The sequence below is a fragment of the Phyllobates terribilis genome, unplaced genomic scaffold (genome assembly GCF_046119375.1).
Source record: "Phyllobates terribilis strain yellow unplaced genomic scaffold, ASM4611937v1 Scaffold_11__3_contigs__length_659146591, whole genome shotgun sequence".
Classification (NCBI taxonomy): domain Eukaryota; kingdom Metazoa; phylum Chordata; class Amphibia; order Anura; family Dendrobatidae; genus Phyllobates; species Phyllobates terribilis.
In genome coordinates, this window is record NW_027362771.1 from 220,515,937 (window position 1) to 220,539,813 (window position 23,877).

At 41.2% G+C, this 23,877-nt stretch overlaps 1 protein-coding gene across 2 annotated transcripts in view; it reads right to left on the reverse strand.

The window, feature by feature from the left end:
- Positions 1-23,877, reverse strand: part of CPED1 (cadherin like and PC-esterase domain containing 1) — a 581,247-nt gene that overhangs the window by 255,920 nt on the left and 301,450 nt on the right. For both annotated transcript variants that reach the window (XM_073652067.1, XM_073652068.1), the window contains one exon: positions 19,112-19,280. In XM_073652067.1, the coding sequence (XP_073508168.1) occupies positions 19,112-19,280 (169 nt within the window). The remainder of the gene's footprint in view (positions 1-19,111; positions 19,281-23,877) is intronic.

The window sequence follows — 23,877 nt, forward strand, 5'->3', positions numbered from 1 at the left end:
TAACAAATATCTTCCTATGCTTTCTACAGATCCCAAATTGAGAGAAGTACTACTGACACCAGTTAGGTTCACAGCTCATAAGGCACCTACTTTGGGTGATCCTTTATCCCCTAGTCTTTTTCTCAAACAAGATCCTTCTAATTCTAGTACCTGGCTACACACAACTGGTTTTTATAAATGTGGTCACTCCATTTGCACTTGCTGCAGCCATGTTAAAAATGCAGCGACTTTTACATCTTTTTCTACCAATATAAAATATAACATAAAAAATTTTATTAATTGTAACACTACTTATGTCATATATATTATTTCATGCAGTGCGTGCTGTCTCCAATACGTGGGATGTACGTGTACTCCCTTGAAAAAACGCATCAGATGGCATTTATCAGATGCAGATAATAAATGAAGTATCAGGTGTTCTGCAGCATCAAGACATTTTTCGTTATGCCATAATGGAGATACTTCAACATTTATAGTAACGGGCATAGAAAAAGTGTTGAAACCTCATAGAGGGGGTGATCATAGGAGAAAACTCTTTAATAGAGAAAGTTGGTGGATTTATACTTTAAATACACGTGTACCAGCAGGTTTAAATATTAGACATGATTTGATGTATCATTATGAGTGATTATTTATAGATTATTATGTTTATGTTCTTTTTTTTTTTCTCTTGGATTATTCACATTTATATGCATTGTTTCTATGCTATACGGTTTTAATATGGTATGTGTGTTTAAATTTTTGATTAACCTAGCTTAGAACAGGTGCATAGCAGGACATGACATATAAATACCACTTCCTTGCTGTTTTTTTGCTATGCAATGATTAAGAACTTATAGTTCGAAACGCGTTTGCTGTTCCTCTCCAAGGTGGACTTTTAATATTTTTTGCATGACCCAATAAAATATGGATTTTAGAAGATTTGTTCAGCTGGATCTTCCTGGTTCCTCATATAACAAGAGGGTCCATTCCAGTTCTGTCTGCTGGTGCTTTTACAGATATTTCTAGAAATAGCCCCAAGTATCAGGGGCCAGGAATAATTTTTTTTTGGATCTTAATCCTGATTATTTTCTTAAAAAGCAATCCAGAGAACACCATTTTTCTGCTCCATTTGCTTGTTGGCATTGCAGAATACAGCCAGATCCTTTCCATATTACAGCGCTAAAAATCCATCTATTTAAAACTGTGGTTTGTCCGTCACACAGATCATATATAAGTGGGCTGAAAATTCTGCCATTTCTGCCCTTTATTGAAATTTTCTTGCAGTGTGTCAGCGAAGTTATTGATAGGAGGTCGCTGTTAAAAATAGTTACCTACAGGCCAGCTATTTAAAACTGTGGTTTGTCCGTCACACGGATCACATATAAGTGCGCTGAAAATTCTGCCATTTCTGGCCTTCATTGAAATTTTGTTGCAGTGTGTCAGCAAAGTTCTTGACACAAGGTTGCTTTTAAAAATAGTTACCTACAGGCCAACTATTTAAAACTGTGGTTTGTCCGTCACATGGATCACATATAAGTGCGCTGAAAATTCTGCCATTTCTGGCCTCCATTGAAATTTTGTTGTAGTGTGTCAGCGAAGTTATTGACACGACACGAGGTCGCTGTTAAAAATAGTTACCTACAGGCCAGCTATTTAAAACTGTGGTTTGTCCGTCACATAGATTACATATAAGTGTGCTGAAAATTCTGCCATTTCTGCCCTCCATTGAAATTATGTTGCAGTGTGCCAGCAAAGTTATTGACATGAAGTCGCTGTTAAAAACAGTTACCTACAGGTCAGCTATTTAAAACTGTGGTTTGTCCGTCACACGGATCACATATAAGTGCGCTGAAAATTCGGCCATTTCTGGCCTCCATTGAAATTTTGTTGCAATGTATCAGCAAAGTTATTGACACGAGGTCACTGTTAAAAAATAGTTACCTACAGGCCAGCTATTTAAAACTGTGGTTTTCCGTCACACGTATCACATATCACTGCGGTTCACAACCAGTCATTTGTAGTGAACGTGGAAAATACTGTCTTCAATTTAAAATGGGCAAGGCACGTGGCAAGGGATGGGGAAGTGGACGTGATGGAGATGATGGTGCACGCAGAGGACGAGGCCGTGGACTAGCTAAAATTGTGCCACAACAAACACCCACATCTTCTTGCTTGACCTTCCTGTCCCAATTAATACAGGAAAGCAGAACACCACTATTGAACACAGAGCAGTGTGAAAAGGTTATTAGTTGGATTGGTAGGCTTTGTGACTTTCAGAGTCTCTCCATCATAAATGAAACAGGATGTGTCTGATGATGTGTCACATACCACATGGCCAGATAATGTTGTAAAATGTTAAAATGACATTTCCCAGTGAATGCATTTGTCTTTGTTGAAAGCAATGCAATTATTTTGCCTCATATACAATTCATTGCCCTGGAAAGGATGTTCCTTACCATATTTCCCAGAAAAATGCATTTTGGTTTCGTTTATGTATGTTTTATTGTGAGTCCGTAAAAGTGGCGTAATACCTCTGACAACGTTGTTGACAGCAGTGACCTGGGAGTCAGAAATGCTTCCAGGGGACTTCCCCATGCTGTTCCCATATCATTTGAGCACTGTTCCCATCGATTTGGGCAATTTTTAGGCCATCTCCAGACCGCCGGGGGGAGCCGCCTGAAAAATGCTCGAGTTTCCCATAGACTTACATTGGGCTCGTTGCTCGGCTCAAGCACCCAAGTACTCCAATTTACTCTACCCGAGCAATGAGTACCCGAGCATTTTAGTGCTCGCCCATCACTATTAGTAATACTATTATTTGCAGTTACCTCAACAGTTACATATTTGTAGCCAAAGCATTATGTGAACATACACTAACACAACAATGATAAGTTTTGAATTTTTTTGGAACAACAAGAATTCTGTTTTGAAAAACAGAATTTGCTTTTGAATCTACGGACCAACCAACTAGCACAATACAAATACATTACCATAAGTGTTTTCCAGTTTATCAGCACCACTTCACAGATGATACATCCTTAGTACACCACACACTGGCAACCTAGCACTTAAGACTTGGTGCTTCTCTGCTAAGCTAAAGAAAAAGAGCTGAAAATCTTTCCTGAAGCTTTACATCTGCTTTAATGATTTCCAATTTAATGACCTCTAGGTTAATCTGTCTATCACTCTTATTAGTCACTTTAAGCAAGCAGACATCAAACACACTGCAATAGGTCACAAGGTTTATTGGGAATATAGATAATCATCTGAATTACATTTTTGGGTGTGATGGTCAGACAGCTTCAATAACAAACACTCTTCTGGCTTTCATAGCGAATTAGGACCAAGTATGCATCTTATGTGTCATTCTTCTACGAATGCAGGCATGTCAAAATGGAATCAGCGTGAAAAATGAATACAAACTATGATCTGCAGTTATTCTTTTTTATAATATTAGAAAGACTGTACCTCAAGACTAAACTTTTCACTATGAGTACTCATAAACTAGAACTATAAGACAGGTGATTTTAAAGAGTTATTCCCTTCCTAATCATTTATGGCATATGTGGGGAACCCATCTCTGGGACTCTGACTAGGAGAATGGAACTTAACCTCCTTTTCTAGTTCAAGACTAGGCCCATTCCTGACCAGACACTTTTTTTTTCAAACATGTCATTTAAAGAGTCTAATTTTTTTTTTTTCGATTGGGTAGTGAAATATTTTTTTTTATCTTTTTTTTCACAATATATGGGGTGTAATTTTTATCATTTTCATACTCGCTTCTTTTGGTCTTTTTGCTAAAATTGGTTGGAAAATAAAGGAAATATGTATCTGTTTTTCACTTTTTTAATAACCACAAAGGACCACTGAAATCTGAAATACATTTTAAAATTTGTTCCCCGTTTTGTTACTAATGTTATATATCAAATCTTTTTTTATAGGGGCTGTCTAGTAACAGCTACTGTATTTGGACTGTATTTGGATGGGCAGTGTCTTTTTTACTGATTTATTTTTCCTGCTTTTATTTACTTATATATTTATTGAATTTTCATTTATTGCACATATTGCGCCCCCATAAGGTCAAAACAGACCTTTTGGGAGCATTTTACCATTTAAATACATTTTTTTAACCTGATTTCCCCCTGTAATTGGGGGGCTTGCTTATTAGCCTCAGTTACAGGAGAAATTCAGCCTCCTGGATGCATAGCAGAGCTGACTGTGTCTCCTAGGACCCAGCAGCTCTTGATCCCTCCATATACTCAGCGATTACATGATCGCTGGGTCGGGAGCCGGAAGCATTGTTAGCGCTCCCTGTAATTGTAAACACAGCTCTTGTTTAACCATCTGTGCCTTCTCTATGGGAAGTCTGGCTGTGTCTGACAGCTATGCGCTCCCGCAACTACATGATTGTGTGTAGCTGCTCTATTATGCAGTGATGTTTTAGAATGTCACTGCAGAGTAGAAAGTGGACCACCTGGACGTTTATCACCTATGAGCTGCCATTTATGTTAGCCACTTCCAATAAGTGTAGATGCTGAGCTCATGGAATTTGTCTTTTTCTGTAACTCCTATAGATTCCTATGCAGTGAGCTTTCACATGCCAAAAATTAGGTTACATTCTTTTTCTAAGATAATGTTACGACATGCCCTGAACAAATTTTATGAGATCAGGCATCCTGGTTGGGTTGCCCACAATGCTGGATCTCTATGGAAATCCTATGGATTACATCACAAGGATCAATTATTGTATAGAATGGTATTGTATTGATCATAGTGTATTTGGGTTAAACAATGGAGATTATATTGTATTTTAGATCATAAAGTAATCATATAAAATATTTAGTAAATTATACATGATATAATAAAAAGGATTATAAAAGAAAGAAGGGGGATAAAACAAAATACCTTTTCTGAAGATGACGAGAAATGCATTGTGGTAAACAGTGTTTCATTTTTGTTTTTTGGGGGGTTTATTTTTTTTAATATTTTTCCCATCAATCGCTTATATTCTTGACCTTGTTAGAAAAGATATTTTTTGGTTTGGCGAAATCCATCTCTGTTCGTGTTACTATCACCTATTCCACTTTAGCAAACTTTGTCAAAAAGGTATTTGTGAATAATGAAGTTAAGTTTAACCTTTGTACATGTTTTGAGCATTACAGTCAGTTCTGGCGGAGTAGAATGAATACAGTTAATGGACATATGTGTCCGTGTTATAAACTGGACCTGGGAATAGGTTCTTCATGGTATACCTGTCAGCAAGACAGAATTTGCAGTTTACACCAGGTACTGCATGATTAAGTCTTAGCATATACTAATCATGCCTATAGTCAAATAAGCCTCAATGTCAGATCTTATTCATCATACCCGGACTCTTCATAATTAGATGTAAACAAATATTCTTTAGTCTGCTCAGAGTTGTCTTTTTTGCCATAAAACATTGATTTTTGCTAATCAAATTTGTCATAAAAGTCTGATCAGTCAAGCTATAACAACCAAGAAAACCACCACTGATTCCAAGTCAGGCTAATACCAATGTTTTAAGGGTAGATGAGGCTGTTCCTACTCTCATGTAAAGTGTTATTGCAATTCTCACACGTTTTAGTAGGGGGACCATTTATGTGCAGCAGATACAGACACAGACAGTAGAGGACCTCTGTGTAAGACCAGTACATGGGCCTTTCGCAGGTCAATAGCTTCTCATAATGTGTCTGTGACAGAAGCTGCTGGCTGCTTTGGAGGTAGAAGTGGCCTCCTTACCTTTTGGACCCTTGTGCGGCTGTACAAATTGTACCTATGGTATGGCCTCCGATGTGCAGATACCGCTCTGCTTTCAGAATTGGAATTGGGGCCAGTTCTTTCTTAAGATGGGGGGAGATCATAGCTTTCAGACCACCAAAAAAATGACCTTTAAGATATGTTTGATTGAATTTTTGGGACAATCTGTTTGTACGCGACAGATTTATTGTGAACATTTCTGTGACTATCTCATAAACCAAAATGGAGCTTGCAGGAATCCATGCACAGGCTTTAGAAACAACCAGATCCGCTTATGTCTAATAACCGTAATTTTAATTTTTATTTCATAAATCAATAGTACACATTAAAATAAGAAACTTTGTAATATACCTTATCAGAGAAATCTGCTTCTTTCTCCTCCTGAACTGATCATTCATTCTCAATTCTGGGGTGTTAAACATGCAAATTGCCTCTTCAGAGAGGAAGAGAACAAGAACTCTAGTGCCACTTATTGGAAGTAGCAATCCTAAAAGTCAACATCGACCCTTTATCGAGCCTTGCCATATGACATTTAGGATTGCTACTTCTAATAGGTGGCACTAGAGTTCTAGTTCTCTTCCTCTCTGAAGAGGCAACTTGCATATTTCATTTCCTGGAGGAGCATGCATGGCATATATAAGTCTCCTCAATCTGACATGCCAGGCCTGGCTTGTCACTCTCCACAAGGAGAAACATTACCCCTTAGATCCAAGTCTTAAACCTCTCACCTAGCCAAATCAGATCTCATACTTTGCACTGATGGGGGGCAATACCCCGAAACACTGTGTCTGCAAATTGAGATTCTGATTTGGCTTTTATCCTAAGTCATATGGCAAAGCTTGTTAAAGGGTCAATATTAACTTTTAGGATTGCTACCTCCAATAGGTGGCTCCAGTTCTTTTGCTCTCTGAAGAGGCAATTTGCATATTTAATTTCCCAGAGGAGCATTTATCACGTATATACCGTATTTTTTGCTTTATAACACTCACCTTTTTTCCCCCAGATTTGGGGGGTACATAGGGGTGCGTCTTACAAAGCGAAATCACCTTACCAGCTGCGGTGGAGCGGGGTCCCAAGGTTGCTGCTGGCAAGGCAGGAGATGCTACAGAGACAGGAGATGTTACGGAGGCAGGACAGGGTGTTCAGAGGCAGGAGTCGGAAGATGGCTGTGGGCCCCATGCTATCTGCAAAGTTCTGCTGGAGGTATTCGCTGGTGCGGTGGCTCTGCCAACATTTTGTGGAAGCCGGAGCCCCGCACCTTCCAAACAGTCCTATGCTGTGGACTCTGGGAAAATGGCTACCAGAGGCAGCGCATGCTCAGATTGAGATCTCTGCACAGAGTATGGACAATATGGAAGGTGCGGGGCTCCGGCTTCCACAAAATGTTGGCGGAGTCCCTGCACCACCGAACGCCTCCAGCAGAACTTGGCAGACAGCATAGGGCCCGCAGCTACCTTCCGACTCCTGCCTCCGAACACCCTGTCCAGCCTCCGCAGCATCTCCTGCCTCCGCAGCATCTCCTGCCTCCTCAGCATCTCCTCCCTCAGCCAGCGGCAACCCTGGGGCCCCGCTCTACCAACGCAACCCCAACCTAGGTAAGCTGATTATAATACGCACCGGTTTATTAAATACCATTTGTTTCCTATTTTCTTCCCCAAATTTTGGGGTGCGTCTTATAAACCGATGCATCTTATAATCCACAAAATATGGTAAGTCTTCTCACTCTGACATGCCAGGCCTGGCTTGTCACTTTCCACAAGAAGAAACGTTACCCCTTAGATCTCAATTCTGAGGTAAAATCTGTATTTAGTGAAGACAGACTTTCCCATTACTGAGATAAGAGGTGGACAGTTGTTGATGGTAAGACTCTATGTGGGGGGGAGTACAAGTTAGAGGCAGATTTCCTCCTTCCTCCTCCCTCCTTCTACATAGAATCTTATCAGTAGAAGTTCTCATCTCATATCTCAGTAATGGGAAAGTCTGCAAGAGAAAGAAACACATTTCTCTGATAAGATATGTTACAAAGTTTCTTATTTCCATGTGTACAATGGATTTATGAAATAAAAATTCAAACGATGGTTGCGCTACAAGTTTTTTCAGTAACCGAAATTTGTAAAAGAAATATGCAAGTGTTAACATGATAAAATGATTTTCGTTTGATTGATTCTAAACAGTAATTTGCTTTATAATTATTTTAAATAATCAAAATTACATTTTTTTAAATTGTTTTGGAAACATATTTCATCATCATAAACAGATAACATATAATTTGTCGTTAAATTCTATTTAGTTTTGTCATACTGAATCGATTGGGAAGTGTGACTGGAGCAAGGACAATCTTTAGTACCCTTCATGCTGACATTACTAGGAGCCACACACTTTTTATATGAATAGCCTTGAACTTAATCCAGGATTACTGAAATGCATGAGAATTGTTAGAAGGCTGGAGTCGACATCCCTAGATCTGTCTTTGTATTGTAACCTTCAACACAGTATCAACTTGCAATGAAACTTGAAGAACGTAATGGGATTAAACATAAAAGAAAGTTAGAAAAAGTATTTGGATTAGAAATTTAACTAAAGCCTACTGTGAGAAAGGCCACACTGCTGTCAATGACCTTTTCCTCCATAAGCATGATACCAGTTGAGCCCGTTTAAGTGTCAGAAGGGAACCCTCCCATTTATTTACCCTCTCACTGATGCGACAGGTGCCACATTAAAAGAGTGATCTGTGAGAGGTATTGATACAATGTAACATGGCTTTATTGCTAGTAACCAATTTTAGAACGAACACACAGCTTGGTACATACCTTTCCACAATAAATGCTAATAATAACTGTTTCATTGTAAAACAGAATCTAGATTTAGCCATCAACATACAAAGCCCATATGTTGCTGCGGATAAGTGCAAGCCTTTGCATTGTGATATCTCCCCAAAGCACACAGTTACATAATCCTCATAAAGACATCGTCAGTAAATTTCATGTTTTTAGAATTATGCATATTCCAATATATAAACTGTATTGGGTGTTCAGTAAATTGGTAGTTGTGTCCAGTAGTGTTAGCACAAATAGTTTTCATATATTCCAATATACGGTACATCAAGTTAGCATTGTTCATGTTCCGCCGTAATTATTTTGGAAAATAAATTAACTAGTTGTTACCAATCCTCCTGTGAATACGGCATGCCTATACAAAGTCTGACATTGCACTGATTGATAGTGTCAGAATGTAGGAAAACACCCCACTGACAAGGGGAATAAGGAATAACAGACACAGAGTTGTAAAAAAAAGTTGGATGAATTGCATGAGAAATAACAGGCAAGAGAGTCTGTCACCAGAGGAGACAGATGTCATCCAAAGGTACAGAAGTATGGATAATATGTGGTTCCTCAGCGCTGCTGAAGAAGATCCAAAGGAAAGTTCCAGGAGATACTATAAAATTTGATGCAGTTTTACAATCAACTCGTTTCGAATTCATCTGACTTCTTCATCAGTATGTAACCATAGTCAGGCTTATATTCTGATGAAAAAGTCATATGACTTCGAAACGCGTTGATAATAAAATGCGTAAAGTCTTATAGTGTCTCCTAGAATTTTCCCTTGGATCTTCTTTAGCAGCGCAGAGGAACCACATAGTATCTATACTTCTGTCCCTTTCCCTGGTTCATTTACTTGTGGATCTGCAGAAGCTGATTTACCCAAGCTCCTTTCTTGTTGTGTGGTACACAACTGTACCAGGTGAGCAATTTCCCTGCTTTTACACCACTTTTGTTGTATAAGACTCTATTGGGCTTTTTTGTCCGCCACCTATCTCCTGCATTAGATGTTATCCAAAGGCTTATGCTGCATAGGGGCCGCTGATAGGCTACATAGAAGCAATCGGCAGTCATTTACCAGCCTGTATAGACAGGCTGACCTGAATTCTGAATATGAGTGTCCTATGTGCATATGAGCCATTGGTAGCACAAGGCATATTTAGATAGGATGATGTGCTGCTGAGAACAATAATTTTATTGCTGGCATGAACAATCCAATCACTCAATAAAAAGTATGAATGATTGCCAGCCTGTATAGACAGGCCAAAAATCTGATAACGAGCATTACAAGGAATGTTCCTTCACTATTGTCAACCTGTCTTAATAGTCTCTTAGCGTCATGAAGTGTGGATGTTTATTTCCACAGAGATAGGGCTAGAAGTAACCTGCTCAACTTGTCAGAATCTTATTCCCCAAGATAACAAAAGATTGTGCATGTTAAAATCTAAGGCTGTGTGCCCACGATGCGTTTTTCAAGCGTTTACGCTGCGGAATTTCCGCAGCGTAAACGCTTGGGAAACGCTTGGTAAACCTTCCCCCATGGTCTCCAATGCAATTCCGCACTTTCAATGCACATGCTGCGGATTTTTCCGCAGTGTTTATGCTGCGCTCAAAAATCCGCAGCATGTCCATTAATTTTGCGGAAGCACTGCGTTTTCGCCACTATTGACTTGCATTAGAACACGCCAATTCCGCAAGACTGCATCTGTACTTGCGTAATTGGCGCGTTCTAATGTGCGGATGGTACCCGGGTGTGGTGGACAGGAGACTCTCCTCCACACCCAGGTACCATTAAAAGCTGTAAAAAAAAAGAATAAAATAAAAAATAAAGATTATATTCACCTTCCGACGGCCCCCGGACTCCTTCTCTGTGCTTGCCGACAGATCGCGGGCAGATCTGTAGGACCTGCGGTGACGTCACAGTCATGTGACGGCAGGTCCTTCAGTACAGAGCACCGCGAGCTGCCCGCAGCCAGCACAGGAGCGCAGCAAGACTCGGGGGCCATCAGAAGGTAAGTATAGGTTTATTTTTTTATTTTTAACCATTCGCTCGGGTCACACTATATAAATACATGCTGTTTGCATGGATTTATATAGTGTGACGAAGTTGTCAAGCACGTTCCAAGTGATGCTAAAATCGCTTGGAAAGCGCTTGACACCCGCATGCGGAAATGCATGTGAAGACCGCTTCATTTCCGCATGTCCCTGGCATGAAAAACACATGTACAATCCGCATGCGTTTTTTTCTGCCAGGGAGATGCAGAAACGCTCAGGAAAAAATCCAGAGCATTTCTGCATCGTGGGCACATAGCCTAAAGGTCCCCATAAACATTAGACTAAAGTCAGCTGAACCCACTGATATCAGGGAGATCGGCAGGCAGACTATTATGTATGGGAGCTTCCTGACTCTCTCCTAACAGATGACGTAGAGGGAGAGAGGGATTGTTGAATTTCCAATGGCCGATCCTTTTGTTCTCTGGGAGATAAGCCAAAACAAGAGAAGTCTGGAAGCAACTCTCTTGAATATGGAGGAGTCGGGACAGATAGTTGTTGGCCGAATAATCATTTGGCCAGCCAGCAGCTATCTAATGTTTATGGAGGGCTTAACATGCTCAATCTTCTTTTCACCTAACATTTACCATCAGGAAAAAGTGAAAAGGTCCTCATACATTTTATTATCGTCCAATCCCACAAAAATGAGCAGGCTCAGTTAACGTTGAGCTGTTGTTTACGGGAAACATTAAAGTGAATGTCTCATACCATTGACCATGACTTGACCACTGAGCACAATGATTGGCTGCAGAATTCATGTGCAGTAGTTGTGATATTGCTGCAGCAACCAACACCAATGGGATAAATGGAGAAGTTGTGTTTGAATAGGGGTTAATTAATGATTATTATGCAATTTTCAATGAGGCCAGTCTTTGTGCTCTTACAATTTAAAAATAGAAAGCCCCTTTAAGCCATCTAATTTGCGAAATTGCTAATTTGGCCTGTAAATACCAGTATGTCCTGTGCAATCCAGGTGTCATAGGGCCTTTAATCTGTGAATAATGAAAGGGATACACCACAGGGCATGATATCCAGGGCATTACAAGTATGTTGTCTCATTCTTTAGTTTATTGATAGTGTTGTATCACATATTTTATAGGCACTATATGGTACGTCAAATACGGACTTCAAAAAAGGAATATGTATGGCACATGGCTCCCTCTATCCTAAGAATGGCCCTGAGTTAATCTGATGGTTACTTGTATCCATTCAGTAATTATTAATTATAAATAGTAGATTGTATGGACATTGTTAATAGCATCACATTTCTGCACAATAACCTTAGACTTGTCTTAGCTACAACACTAGTGAACGTATAACATATGTGCACAACTAAATGACATAATTACACCTGTGTGTACATATGTGCAATTCTCCTAACCGGTAAACAACATACATCAATCTTTAATGCCGGGGGTCTTGATTAATGCGTTTAAACAAATGAAAGTAAACACTTCATGAGTAAAATCATGAGGAACTTTCAAGTTTTCGACAGACTCGTGCTAAGCTTTGGTTTACTTACAAGATGTAACTTACATTGATGAATAAAAAATATAAATCATTATTCACCATTTGACATGTCAGATGATCAAAAAGACACATCTCCCATATGTTTGGAAGTGATTAGAAATGTGTGGTGCCCTAAATCATAACATTAGTAATTATTTAATATCATGTTACTATGTAAATAAAAATCATTAAAGACGTATAGTTATTAAAGGGAATCTGTCACCAGGTTTTTTCCACCTAATCTGAGAGAAGCTAACAAATATCACTGTACATAGACAGAAAGCTGTCAATCAGTGATGGGGGTATATAAAGCTCAGCATTCAGAGAACAGCTAGATCTACAGCAGATAAGAGTGATTTTATCAAAATGACAGCAAGCAGCCCAGTAAGTGACACATCACTGGAATACGAGTCACTGCCTCTATATTATGCTGCTCTCAGAAGGGGTAGCAACAACCTGGGACAGGAAAGGAATGACTTTGGAGGAATATATCACATATTAACAAAAAAGGGGACAAACCCCTCAATAGAATCCCTCACTAGTAAGTCATAAAATATAACTTTAATTTTTTGCTCAATCAAAATTACTGCAGGTTAACCTAAAATATTGTCCCTAATCTGTTCATTATCCTCTGATAAGGTATATTCCTCTGTTGGTTGTGGGTGACGCCTGGGAAGTCACCAACTTTTTAACAGAATAGGACAATCACACACTATAGCACACGTCCCCCCAACATGTTTCACCGCAGATGCGGCATCATCAGGGTATGGGACACTAGATATATTCATGTACGGTGACATCGATAATGGAAATGTTAAATGTGTACTCTATTGAAAGCCTGCGGGTAATTCATTACTGTTTGCCACAAGCTGCCACCCGAGACATGTAGTACATAATTTACCAGTAGGTGAATATGTCAGGGCAAAGCATTGTTGTATCTTACAGGACGATTATGATACAGAATGTTCCACTATTAAATCACGATTTCAAAAACATGGATACTCTCATCAGGTGTTAAATGAAGCCAAATAAAAAGCTAATTCCAGAATGGAGTACCTGACTCAAACTAAAACCAATTACTCCACCAACAACCAGCCTGTGACATTTTCCACCAGCTACAGTGCTGATTATTAGCAAATTATTAACATTGTTAAAAGAAATCTTTCTATTTTATATACAGGAAAGACGCTTAAAAATATCTTTGAAAAAGGCCGTAAATTTGTGTCCAAACGAGGCACTACAATTGGCAACCTAGTTTCACCCAGTGACCACACAAACAACGGTAGAAGCAATGCCAATAGAAATTGGTTGTCCACCAGCGGGTCGCATAAATGCGGACGAAAAAAGTGTGGACCGTGTCCTTTTATGTACAACACCAAAAAATGAATTGCCGCAACTTACAACAGAGAATATAAATTTAATAATTTTATGACTTGTAGCTGCTCTTACGTGGTATATGTTATTACTTGTGAACAAGCGAAATACAGTATGTTGGTTGTACCCCAAGAACACTGCGAAAACACATTTCTGGAGACTTGTATGATGCATAAAATCACACTACTCTCAGTCTCTCTGGTGCCTCCCAATACTTTCTCAAACAATACAAAGGAGATGTCAGCCATTTAAGGGTTAATGCTATAGAGAAAATTCCTCCGCCTAAGAGAGGTGGGGATAGATGGAGTAGTTTGAGATATAAAGAAGCTTCATGGATTTTAAAATGAAACAGCAGAATGCCAAATGGTATGAATATAAAGAATGATTTGATGAATATCTATTATTGAGAAACACTTTCTATCACGCTCACACATATCCATGAAGTATCAGTGATTCATCTACGTCATTTCCTATGGTCCACACTATTAACTAACATCTAGCGCCATACTATGTCACACTATGAATAAGAACACAGTTCGAAACGCGTCAGATGTGCATGCCCCTGAAAAGCGCTATTTTTTAATATGATATTTTTTTAATCATGTTTGAATAAACTTCAGTTTTTAAACTCACTTCCCTGGAATTGGTGCTGGATGCCCCCTTTTCTCCTGCAATTATTCTACCCTGCTGCCAACACAGGTTTCCAGTCCTTGCTCCTCTCGAGGAACACTAACCACAAGGTGAGCTGGATAGAAAACTTTTTCTTTTTGTAAGGGAATGTCTGAGTCTATGCACCAAGTAGACGTAGTCAGAGCTATGGGTACAGCCAAGCGGACTGCTCGATGCTGTTTCTGAAACTCTCATAGAAGTAAACAGGATTGTGCTACGCTGTTTTTGCAACTTTGTAACAGCAGAGCACAGCTCACTTGGCCATTTCCAGAGTCTTCACCTCATGTGGACAGAGCATAGACAAAGATATTACCTAGGCGAGCTTAAAATGTGGACTGAATCCAATTTGCTGACAGCAGTTGCAATAAATGGCATTCTGTGCCTTCTGTAGCTCTGCATTGAAGAGAAACTCCCCTCAGCCTTTGTAATATTAAAGATAAAGAGAAAATACATTTTCAATATCTTAGGAACTTATTGTAGAAAGAACTACTCTGTATTAATGATACTCATATGATTTTAGTTATAAATGTTTGTACAATACATACTGCATTGATAAAACTGTGCTGGAATGCATGCATTTCCACAGGTAGATTCATACAACCCCAATTCCAAAAACGTTGGGATGCTGTGTCAATAGTAAGGAAACGAATGCAATGATTTGGAAATCTGTTATAGCCATATTTTATTCACAACACGTGTCAGAAGCAGAAAGTTAGACATTTTTCCATTTCATCTGAAACAAAATTAACTCAATTAGAAATTGATGACAGCAACACATCTGAAAAAAGTTGGGACCCGGCCAAGTCTACCATTGTGAAGCATCCCCTCTTCTTTTTACAACAGTCTGTAAAGCTGTGAGAAGTGAGGAGACCAATCACTGGAGTTTTTGGAGAGGAATGTTGTCCCATTCTCGTCTGATGTAGGATCCTAGCTGCTCAACAGACTTGGGTCGTCTTTGCCGGATTTTTTATTTAAAAATGCGCCAAATATTTTCTGTTGGTGAAAGATCTGGACTGCAGCGACCAGTTCATCACCCAAACTCCTTTTTTGTGAAGCCATGCTACTGTGATTGCTGCAGTATGTGGTTTAGAATTTTATTGGTAAAATATGTAAAGTCTTCCCTAGAATAGACGTTAGGATGGAAGCATATGTTGTTCTAAAACCTATACATAACGCTCAGCAGTGATAGTGCCTTTCTACATGTGTAAGCTGCCCATGCCATAGACACTAATGCAGCCCCATACCATCAGAAATGCTGACTTTTCTGCTGTGTGCTGAAAACAAACTGGACGGTTCCTCTCCTCTTGAGTCCACAAGACACATCATCCATGATTTCCGTAAAGAATTTCTGTGATCTCTGACCTAGAGAATGCAGCAGCGTTTCTGATTGTGCTGATATATGACTAGTTCTTTGCATGTTAGAACTTTAAAGGGAAGCTGTCATGTGAAAAAAACACTATTAACCTGCAGATATGGGGTAAATCTGCAGGTTAATAGTGTTCTGAAGTCAAACTGCTGCCACACTGAAACCCTGGCTGCTGGGAGGAAATTAACTTTATTCCTCCTTGCAGCCTTTGGCTTTCAGGCATGGAGGTGACGCGCCCCTGGGCCTGCTGTGTCGTGCGGCATCGCGCACACGGGGGCTTACCCGGAGCCGGATCAGATGGGGGTAGTAGTCTCGTGGCGGTGACCCGGTCCGTGCCCAGGGAGTCAAACTGAGCGGCTTAGTATAGCAGTAGATGTTAGAATGTTCGACTACGCCACCCGTTGAATGCGGCTATGAAGCCGCCGCTGCAGGGCAGACCGCTGAGGCCGGTGGTAAGATTGTGCAGCGTAGCTGGTAGAACCCCCAACGGGAGGGGTATGACCTCAGGGCAGCAGATGTGGAAGATAGTGGTAGTGATGGTGCAGCAAGGAAGCTCAGAGACGTGTGGTGCAGTTTCAAGGCTTTTACTCACAGGTGTTGCTCCGGTCACTTCGGCCAGCAGTGACCACCCGAGCCATGCTGCGTCCACCAGGTGCGGGACTCGGCCAACCCCCAGGCAGTTCCAGAGCGTGGTCCCAAGCTCCCCTCTATTCCTTCCTACGGGCCGTCCTCACCAGGGACCCACCTTTGTCCGGCTCCCTCGTGTCTTTTGGTGGCGAAACCTTTCCCGGCTTCCCTGACCCTATGCGTGGTTTGCCTTCCTGGTGGATATGGTGAGGGGTCGCGCCAAAACTTGTCCACGACCTCCGGTTCCTGGCTAAGGATGTTTAGCCTCCACCAGTTTGGGATCCGGTACCCTCTTCTGCCAACCCTTCACCCGTCTTAGTTCACTTGTGGGATCTCAGGGTTCCCTCTGCTTGTGTCTCTGGGCCTTTCACTGGGTTTTTCCTCTTCTTCCTCTTTCTCTGCGCTTCAGGCCTGGCCCTGGAGCTGGGCCCAGCCGGAGCCACAGCTCCCTGTCAGCCCTCTCTGGCTGAACTCTCCCTCAGAACAGACCCTGTCTTAAGATGGTGCCCACCTCTTATACTCCCTCTGACACCCGAGCCCAGGTGACTAGCACCCAATGGGCTCCTTCCTATGCCCAGAGTCCCTCCCCTGTCTGCCCCTACACAACTGGGATGTTCTTCCCCCCCTCCCACTCCAGCCAGGGACAGACGCTGTCGTACCTGCACATCTACCTAGTGGGAGTACCGTTGTTCTGTCCCCCGGAAATGGGATGAGTGTAGTGCATGCAGCTACTGAGCTCGGTCCCACACTCCATCCTTACCCGGGAGTGGAATACCACACCTCTGGTTTGAGGTGCAATACACCTGTAGCAGCCGAGTCCTCGGGGTGCTACAGAGGCACTGGTGGCATGGCTACAGTCACCTCTCAGTGCATTGTAAGCTGTAAGAGAGCACCTCGCACTGACTGACAGATGACTCTATACTGATGCACTTCTGAGCTGGCTGTCAGTCAAAGCTGGGGCGTGGTTTCAGCCACCGCTCACTATGTACTGACCGGTGACCGTACCACTCCGGCTGTGCCTCTATGACTGGAAGCCAGAGGCTGTCGGGAGGAATAAAATTAATTTCCTCTCAGCTTCTGGGCTTTCAGTGCGGGTACCCATGGCTTCAGGACGCTATTAACCTGCAGATTAACCCCATATCCACAGGTTAATAGCATTTTTTCACATGACAGGTTTCCTTTAACTTGCATTTGTTAATTGTACAACTGGAACTGTGTACACAGACAATGATTTCTGGAAGTTTTATTGAGCCTATGCAGTGATTTACATGACCAAATCATGCCTGTTTTTTTAATTTGTTGACGCTTGCGGGCCTGTAGATCATGTGCATCAATATTGACCATTGGCCTTGTGCACATGGATTTCTCCAGAATCTCTGAATCTTTTAATGATGTTATATGCTATAGATGGTGGGACATTCCAAGTTTTTGCAATTTGACATTGAGAACCATTTTTCTGAAATTGTTCCACTATTTTTAAACAGTTATTCACAGATTGGTGAACCTCTGATTATCTTTGCTCCTGAGAAACTCTGCTGCCTCTAACATGCTCTTTTTATAGACAGTCATGTGACTTTTTAGAAAATTACCCTCACTTCTCTGCCCCTCCATTCTTCACAGTCCCCCATAAAGTCATCAGCACATCTTCTTTTCACCGTCACTGAGCGCTGAAACCCAGGGCCTCTTCTTGCTAGGCCGGGACTTCTGGCTCTGATGAGGCCTGAGATGTTTCTGCTTAAGCGCGAGTAACATCACAAAATCATAATGAAATCCCGACATGCACCGTGCCCTTGCGTGACCATGCATGGAAACGTCCTGGCCTTCATAGGAGCAGAATGTCCTGGCCTAGCGTGAAAAGGCCTGGGGTTTCAGCACTCAGCCACAGTGATAAGAAGATGACCTGATTTGGAGCAGTGAAAAGCAGAGAAGCCGTAGAGGTACGCGGTAAGGCAAGTATAAGTCTTTTTTTATTTTGAAGGCCCATTGCAGTTTATCAAAATCGTGTCCAGTCAGCTTACTTTCATTGGCTGTAAGAGATTTCCAAATTACGTTCTTTTTTTGATCACATTTTACAGTGTCCCAACTTTTTGGCAATTGGGGTCGTACACTAAATCAGTGAATCTCAAGTTTTTTTACACAGGCTTCATCGGCCATGACAAGATGATGCCTTGGCTTCACTGTTGGTCAAAGTTAATGTATTATCTAAAAAACTAAAGTCAGCTTACCTTTAATTTGTATCACAAACTTTGTACGACAAGACAAAAAAAAACAACAAAATTAATCAATTGCTTTTTTAATCAGAGATTACTGTTGTCATAGAAAAGCATGTGCCTTTCCTGTGAAATCTGCATTCTCAACTGAGACATTACAATATGTAGGCCAGTAAGGTCACTTCACAATTTGCAAAGCACTAGACTACATGAATGTCGTCCTGCTATAGTGAATCAGGTTTGACTGCTATCCATGAAAAAGGCTATTATCTAGTAGTGCTTAGTTTTTGACCCTACCATCAATGACAGTGACCACATAGCAACATCAGTGGTGGCACTGGTGACTGTGTCTTCCTGCTAAAATAATGCTTTATTAAGGGTTTGAATATTCAGCGTAGCGTAGCTCTATTTACATGGACTTCTTTACTTGTATAAAGTAATATTCCTTAATCTCTTGTCACACTAGGGATCTAGTAAACTAAGGGTCCGGTATATTCCTTCAGAGCTCCTAGTAGCCAAAAGGCAAAATTCTTTGTTTGGGTTTGGCTACAGGGGGTATAAACCTATAGCTGTCACATGCTGTACTTTCATAGCGCAGATATAAAGCCGAAATTTCTGCTTTAAACGCAGTTAAATCTATGGGTGTGAATTTAGCAGAGTTGCACAAGTCGGCTGATTCTGAAAACTTCAAAATACTTATATACAGAATAAAAATCAATCTGTACCTGTACAAATCCACACATTTTGTAGTGGTCAAATAAAGGCAGACTTGGACGATCTTCTCGATAGATAGTTATCCTATAGCTTCTTAATAATACTGGTGTTTGTGAAGAATCATCAGTAACATGTAAAGTGATGTGATTTGTTCCGAGTCCAAGCGGGTATTTTGCAATGCTAGAAAAAAATAACATTTAAACATTATTCAGAAAATATTAGATATGGTGAGTTACGTTTGTATTTTCAGCTTTAATACCTGTTATAACCTGTTAAGTTCTGGGACGTTGTCACAGGACATGTTTTAATTACCATGTCACTTATATTTTAATTTTACATTGAGTGATAAAGGTAAAAAGTCAAAGCAAACATGTATGTCTTGTTTACTAATATATTATTTGATTTTAGATCATTTTGCACCTAATTCCAAATTACTGCCTAAAATTAAAACTTAAACTACGCGAATTAACATATTTGTTCAAATTCTACCCATGGAGCACTGAAAGTGCAAATTTTGGTACTTTTCTGGCGATGTTCTAAAGTTATACTGACAATAAGCCAGTACTGCCTCAAGTAATCCAAAACATGTGCCTCTATTTTTGGGGAGGAATATTTGTGTTCTTGTAAGCTTTGCTATAGCCTTTGACACACTTTTATCATTTATTAGTTTACAGATATGACAAGGCAGTATGCCCATCACATAATATGCCCTAAGCTAAGCAATACAAGTAAGGACATACCATATGTCCAATCAAGGTACTTCTGGATATTAAAAAACACAATATAATTGAAAATTAAATCATAGAAATGATTTCCTTGCATCATAACAAGCAAGGACATACTGTACTATATGCCAACCAAGGTACTTCTGGACATTAAAAAAACACAATATAATTGAAAATTAACAAGAAAATGATTTCCTTGCATGTGTTCCAAAGATCCTAAACAAGTAGACAAGACGGCATAAGTACAGATAGTATATAGAAAGAATTATTGATGTGCACCTTTCCATTGGATTGTCTCACTAGCCAGAACTGCCAAAATTAATAGAAATACTTTTACTTTTTTTTTCTTAGATATTGTTGAAATATCAGTAGCACTCAGAAATGTATTCATCTTGATGTCATTATGAATTGCACATGCCAAGTCTTTTGACTATGAAGAAATGTATACCAGATCTTTTTATTATGCAATGGTGTACTTACAATTTTGCAAACAAGTTGATTGCTTCCTCTACATGGCATTTGGATAAAATACTTTCATGGTCTTCACTAGAGTTTTTGTCTTTTGTGTAGTGAGCCCATTTAAATTTTATTGCATTTCCTTACAGCCAGAGATAGTGATTTTTTTTTAATGAAAAGCTCAGACCTGGAAGGGAACTAGAAGGTTGTGTAGTAGGAATATTTAGTATTCCTATATTTCAAGTGTGTTCAGGTATGGCACGAATGTCTGCAGTCACTCTATATGACAGCAGACTGGTGAATCCTCACAATGTGCACTGCGCACCGACGGAAAACTAGGTGGTTGTGCGGCCGCAAGTATTCATACTTCCAGCCATATTCCCATTAGACATGCATGGCCTTGCTGTATTAACTTATATTGCGCGAGGCTGTGCACGTCTATTCAGAATGTGGTCGGGAGTATGCATATCACATACTTGCAATCACATGATTGCCCACTCCCAGCGCTAGAGAATCTTGAGAGTGTGCACTGTGCACACTGTGAGGATTCACAAGCCTGAAGTGACAGAGTGAATGCAGACTTTAGTGCCAAACATGGACTCTTCTAAAGACTTAGGCCCCAATTCATCCTTGCTGATTCTCAACTTTTCTGGAGTAAGTTGCTCCTTTTTAGTGGCTTTAGTATTTGCACCTTATTCTCTACACGATTTGCGAATATCTGTCTTTTTTTTTTCCTCAACAAATTTACCCAAATGTTTTAGACAGATTCATGAAAGGCAATGTTTACCAAATGTTGCATCCTACTGCATTTCCTGCCTTGAGTAAGGTTTCTGGAGGAGTTTTAAATTTGGCACAATTTTTGCAACTTTTTAATGGATTCTTGACTTTTAGTGCTAAAAAGATGGTGTAACTGAGTAAAGACAATAAAATGGCAATTGCAATGCAAATAAATAAAAAGATCTGAAAAAGCCTTAATATTTGTGCATACACCTCCATTATATAAATGTGTCTGTGATGCGCCCCCTGGGCCGTGGGGTACTCGGTGCCGGGCCGGTCATTGCTAGGGGAGATGTAACAGTGGCGGTGACCCGGTCCGTGACCCAGGGAGGTCAGTAAAAAAAAGGGGAATTTTGTAGTTTTTATGTATAAAGTTCGTGACGCCACCTGCGATATGCGGCTATAGGAGCCGCCACTGCGAGCAGGTCCTCTGGAGCTGGTGTTTAATGCAGCCGAGTTGGTTTGGCTCTCCACAGGTAGAGCTTAGCTCCAGAGCAGAGTAGAGATGTTGTAGATGTTATAGGTGATGCTGGGCGTTGTAGTGCAGGGGTGATGGCGCAGCAGCAATACCGGACAGAGGCAGTGGGATGCAGTCTTCAGGGCTTTTACTCACGGTTGTTGCAATCCAAGTTACAGGTACCAGTGTAACTTCCCTCGTCGTGCTGCTTTTACTCAGGGAGGGGTTCAGCCAACCCTCAGATATCTCCGGAGTACTTAGCGGGACCCCCTTCTGTGTGTTCTCTCTCTCTGGTCATCTTCCTACACCGCGGGCCTTGTCGGGCGACGTCTGTCCCGTCCCCTGGGTCCTCTATGGCTACCTTCTTGGTGAGACTGATATGGACTGTTGGCTGCAGGACTTAAAATACTGCAGCCTCCGGTTTCTAGTTGAGTCATAAAGTACTCCGCTAGTTGAGGGACCGGTCCCCTTTGAGCGGCCTGACCCCTCCACCTCCTGGTAGATTCGGGCATATGGGTGGCCTTCAGCACTGCCCGTACCCCTGGGGTCCCCTCCTCGTTTCTCCTGGAGCCTTCTCCTGCTCCTCTCTCTCTCTCTCCAGTTCTGGGCCTCTCATCAGGCCCTCCTCCTGAGCAGAGCTCCTGCAGAGCTCCTGCTCCCTTCAACTCCACTGACTGACTCGCTGCTCTGACTGGACTCCCCTCCCACAATCTACTTCCTCCACCCACACCCACTACATAGTTCCACCCTTCAGCTAGGGACCAGGGACTGTGCTCTCCCTTTGGAGCAATCTCGCCCTGCTCCCACTGAAGTGGAATGTGTTGGATGCAGGTGTTAGGGTCCCGGGCAGTACTCCTTCCTTACCTGAGAGTGAGATACCACACCTCTGGGTGAGATGCAGTACCTCTGTGGTGACTGAACCCTCAGGGGCGCCACATCTGCATCTTTGAGATGTAAATGCATTTGAAAATATGAAAGGCGTGACAAAAAAGCACTCATCAGCTCCCTGCCCTGAGATCATCACGCTGCTGAACTCATCACACTGCTGCTATCATTGCAGTGCTACAGAGGTGGTGGAGACAACGGGTTATGGAAAGTGCTCTATGAGGAGTCAAAGATTGAATATATGCCACATTATGGGACAGTGAGGGGAAAATTGTGAGACAAGGCACAGAAAAGAGGGGCTGTGTGTAGGAGGGATTTTATGGAGAGGGGCAGTGTGGAGAGATACTATGGAGAGTGACAGTGAGGGGGACATTATGAAGTGGGGATAGTGTAGGGGGACAGCAATGGAGTGGAGCAGCATGAGGGTGACAGAATGGAGAGGTGGTAGCGTGGAGAGACATTATGGAGAGTGAGAAGCAGTATGGAGAGGAGGGGCAGTGTGGGGGGACATTATGTAGTGTGGCCAGTATGGAGTGAGGCATTATGGGAATATAGGAGCTTGAGGGGACAGTATAAGGGGGAGGGATTACAGTATGGAAAGGTGGGAGTATGGTAGGACAGTATGGAGAGTTGTAGCGTGAGGAGACAGTGGAAAGGAGCACCGTGGGGCGACACTGAAGATGGGGATAGCATGAGGGAGGATAATGTGAAGGCCATGGTTAATAAAGAAGGACTACATGGCAGTTATAGTTTAGAAGGGAGGACAGTGTTGTGGTTGTTATTCATAAATGAGGAAATTGTGGAGATTATAAATTATAAGGAAGGACAGTGTGTTGGTTAGAATTTGAAAGAGGGGAAAATGTGGAGGCCATGTATCAATTAAAATATTATTATAAGAGGGACAGTGTGGGGGTCATATTTTATCTAGGAAGTACAGTCAGGAGCAGTTATTTAATCAGGGACATAACTTTGGAGATATTTTTATTCAAAGGGTATTATAATCATACTTCATAATTTTAAGGGTACCGTTTCAGGATGTGCAGCAGAAGACCATAGAAGATGGAAGTCTGCAGACTTGAGCTGTGTGCATGAAATCTCATTAAGCATCTGTACTACATATATGGAGTCACAGGGGATGGGAACAACTTCAGTCAGAGGAGATGTCATTTGTAAGATACTTATGTGTAAATATTTATTTGTGATAATGACTATATCTAATCAGTAGTGGTTCCTGTATGGCGAGCAGTCTGATAATGGCTGTAAACAACAAATCCCAGCATCTCCTTACCATTGTTAAGGTTACAGGTTCATGCAAAACAAGTGTACATGGGGCTGACCTGACATTTCAATTGATCGCTGAACTAAGCTTGGTGCAACATTCATGTACTGATGGTGGTTCTCGTGCTGAATTCATGTGCTTACTATGGTTCTGGTGCTGGATTCACGTACCGACATAGGTTTTGGTGCTGGATTCATG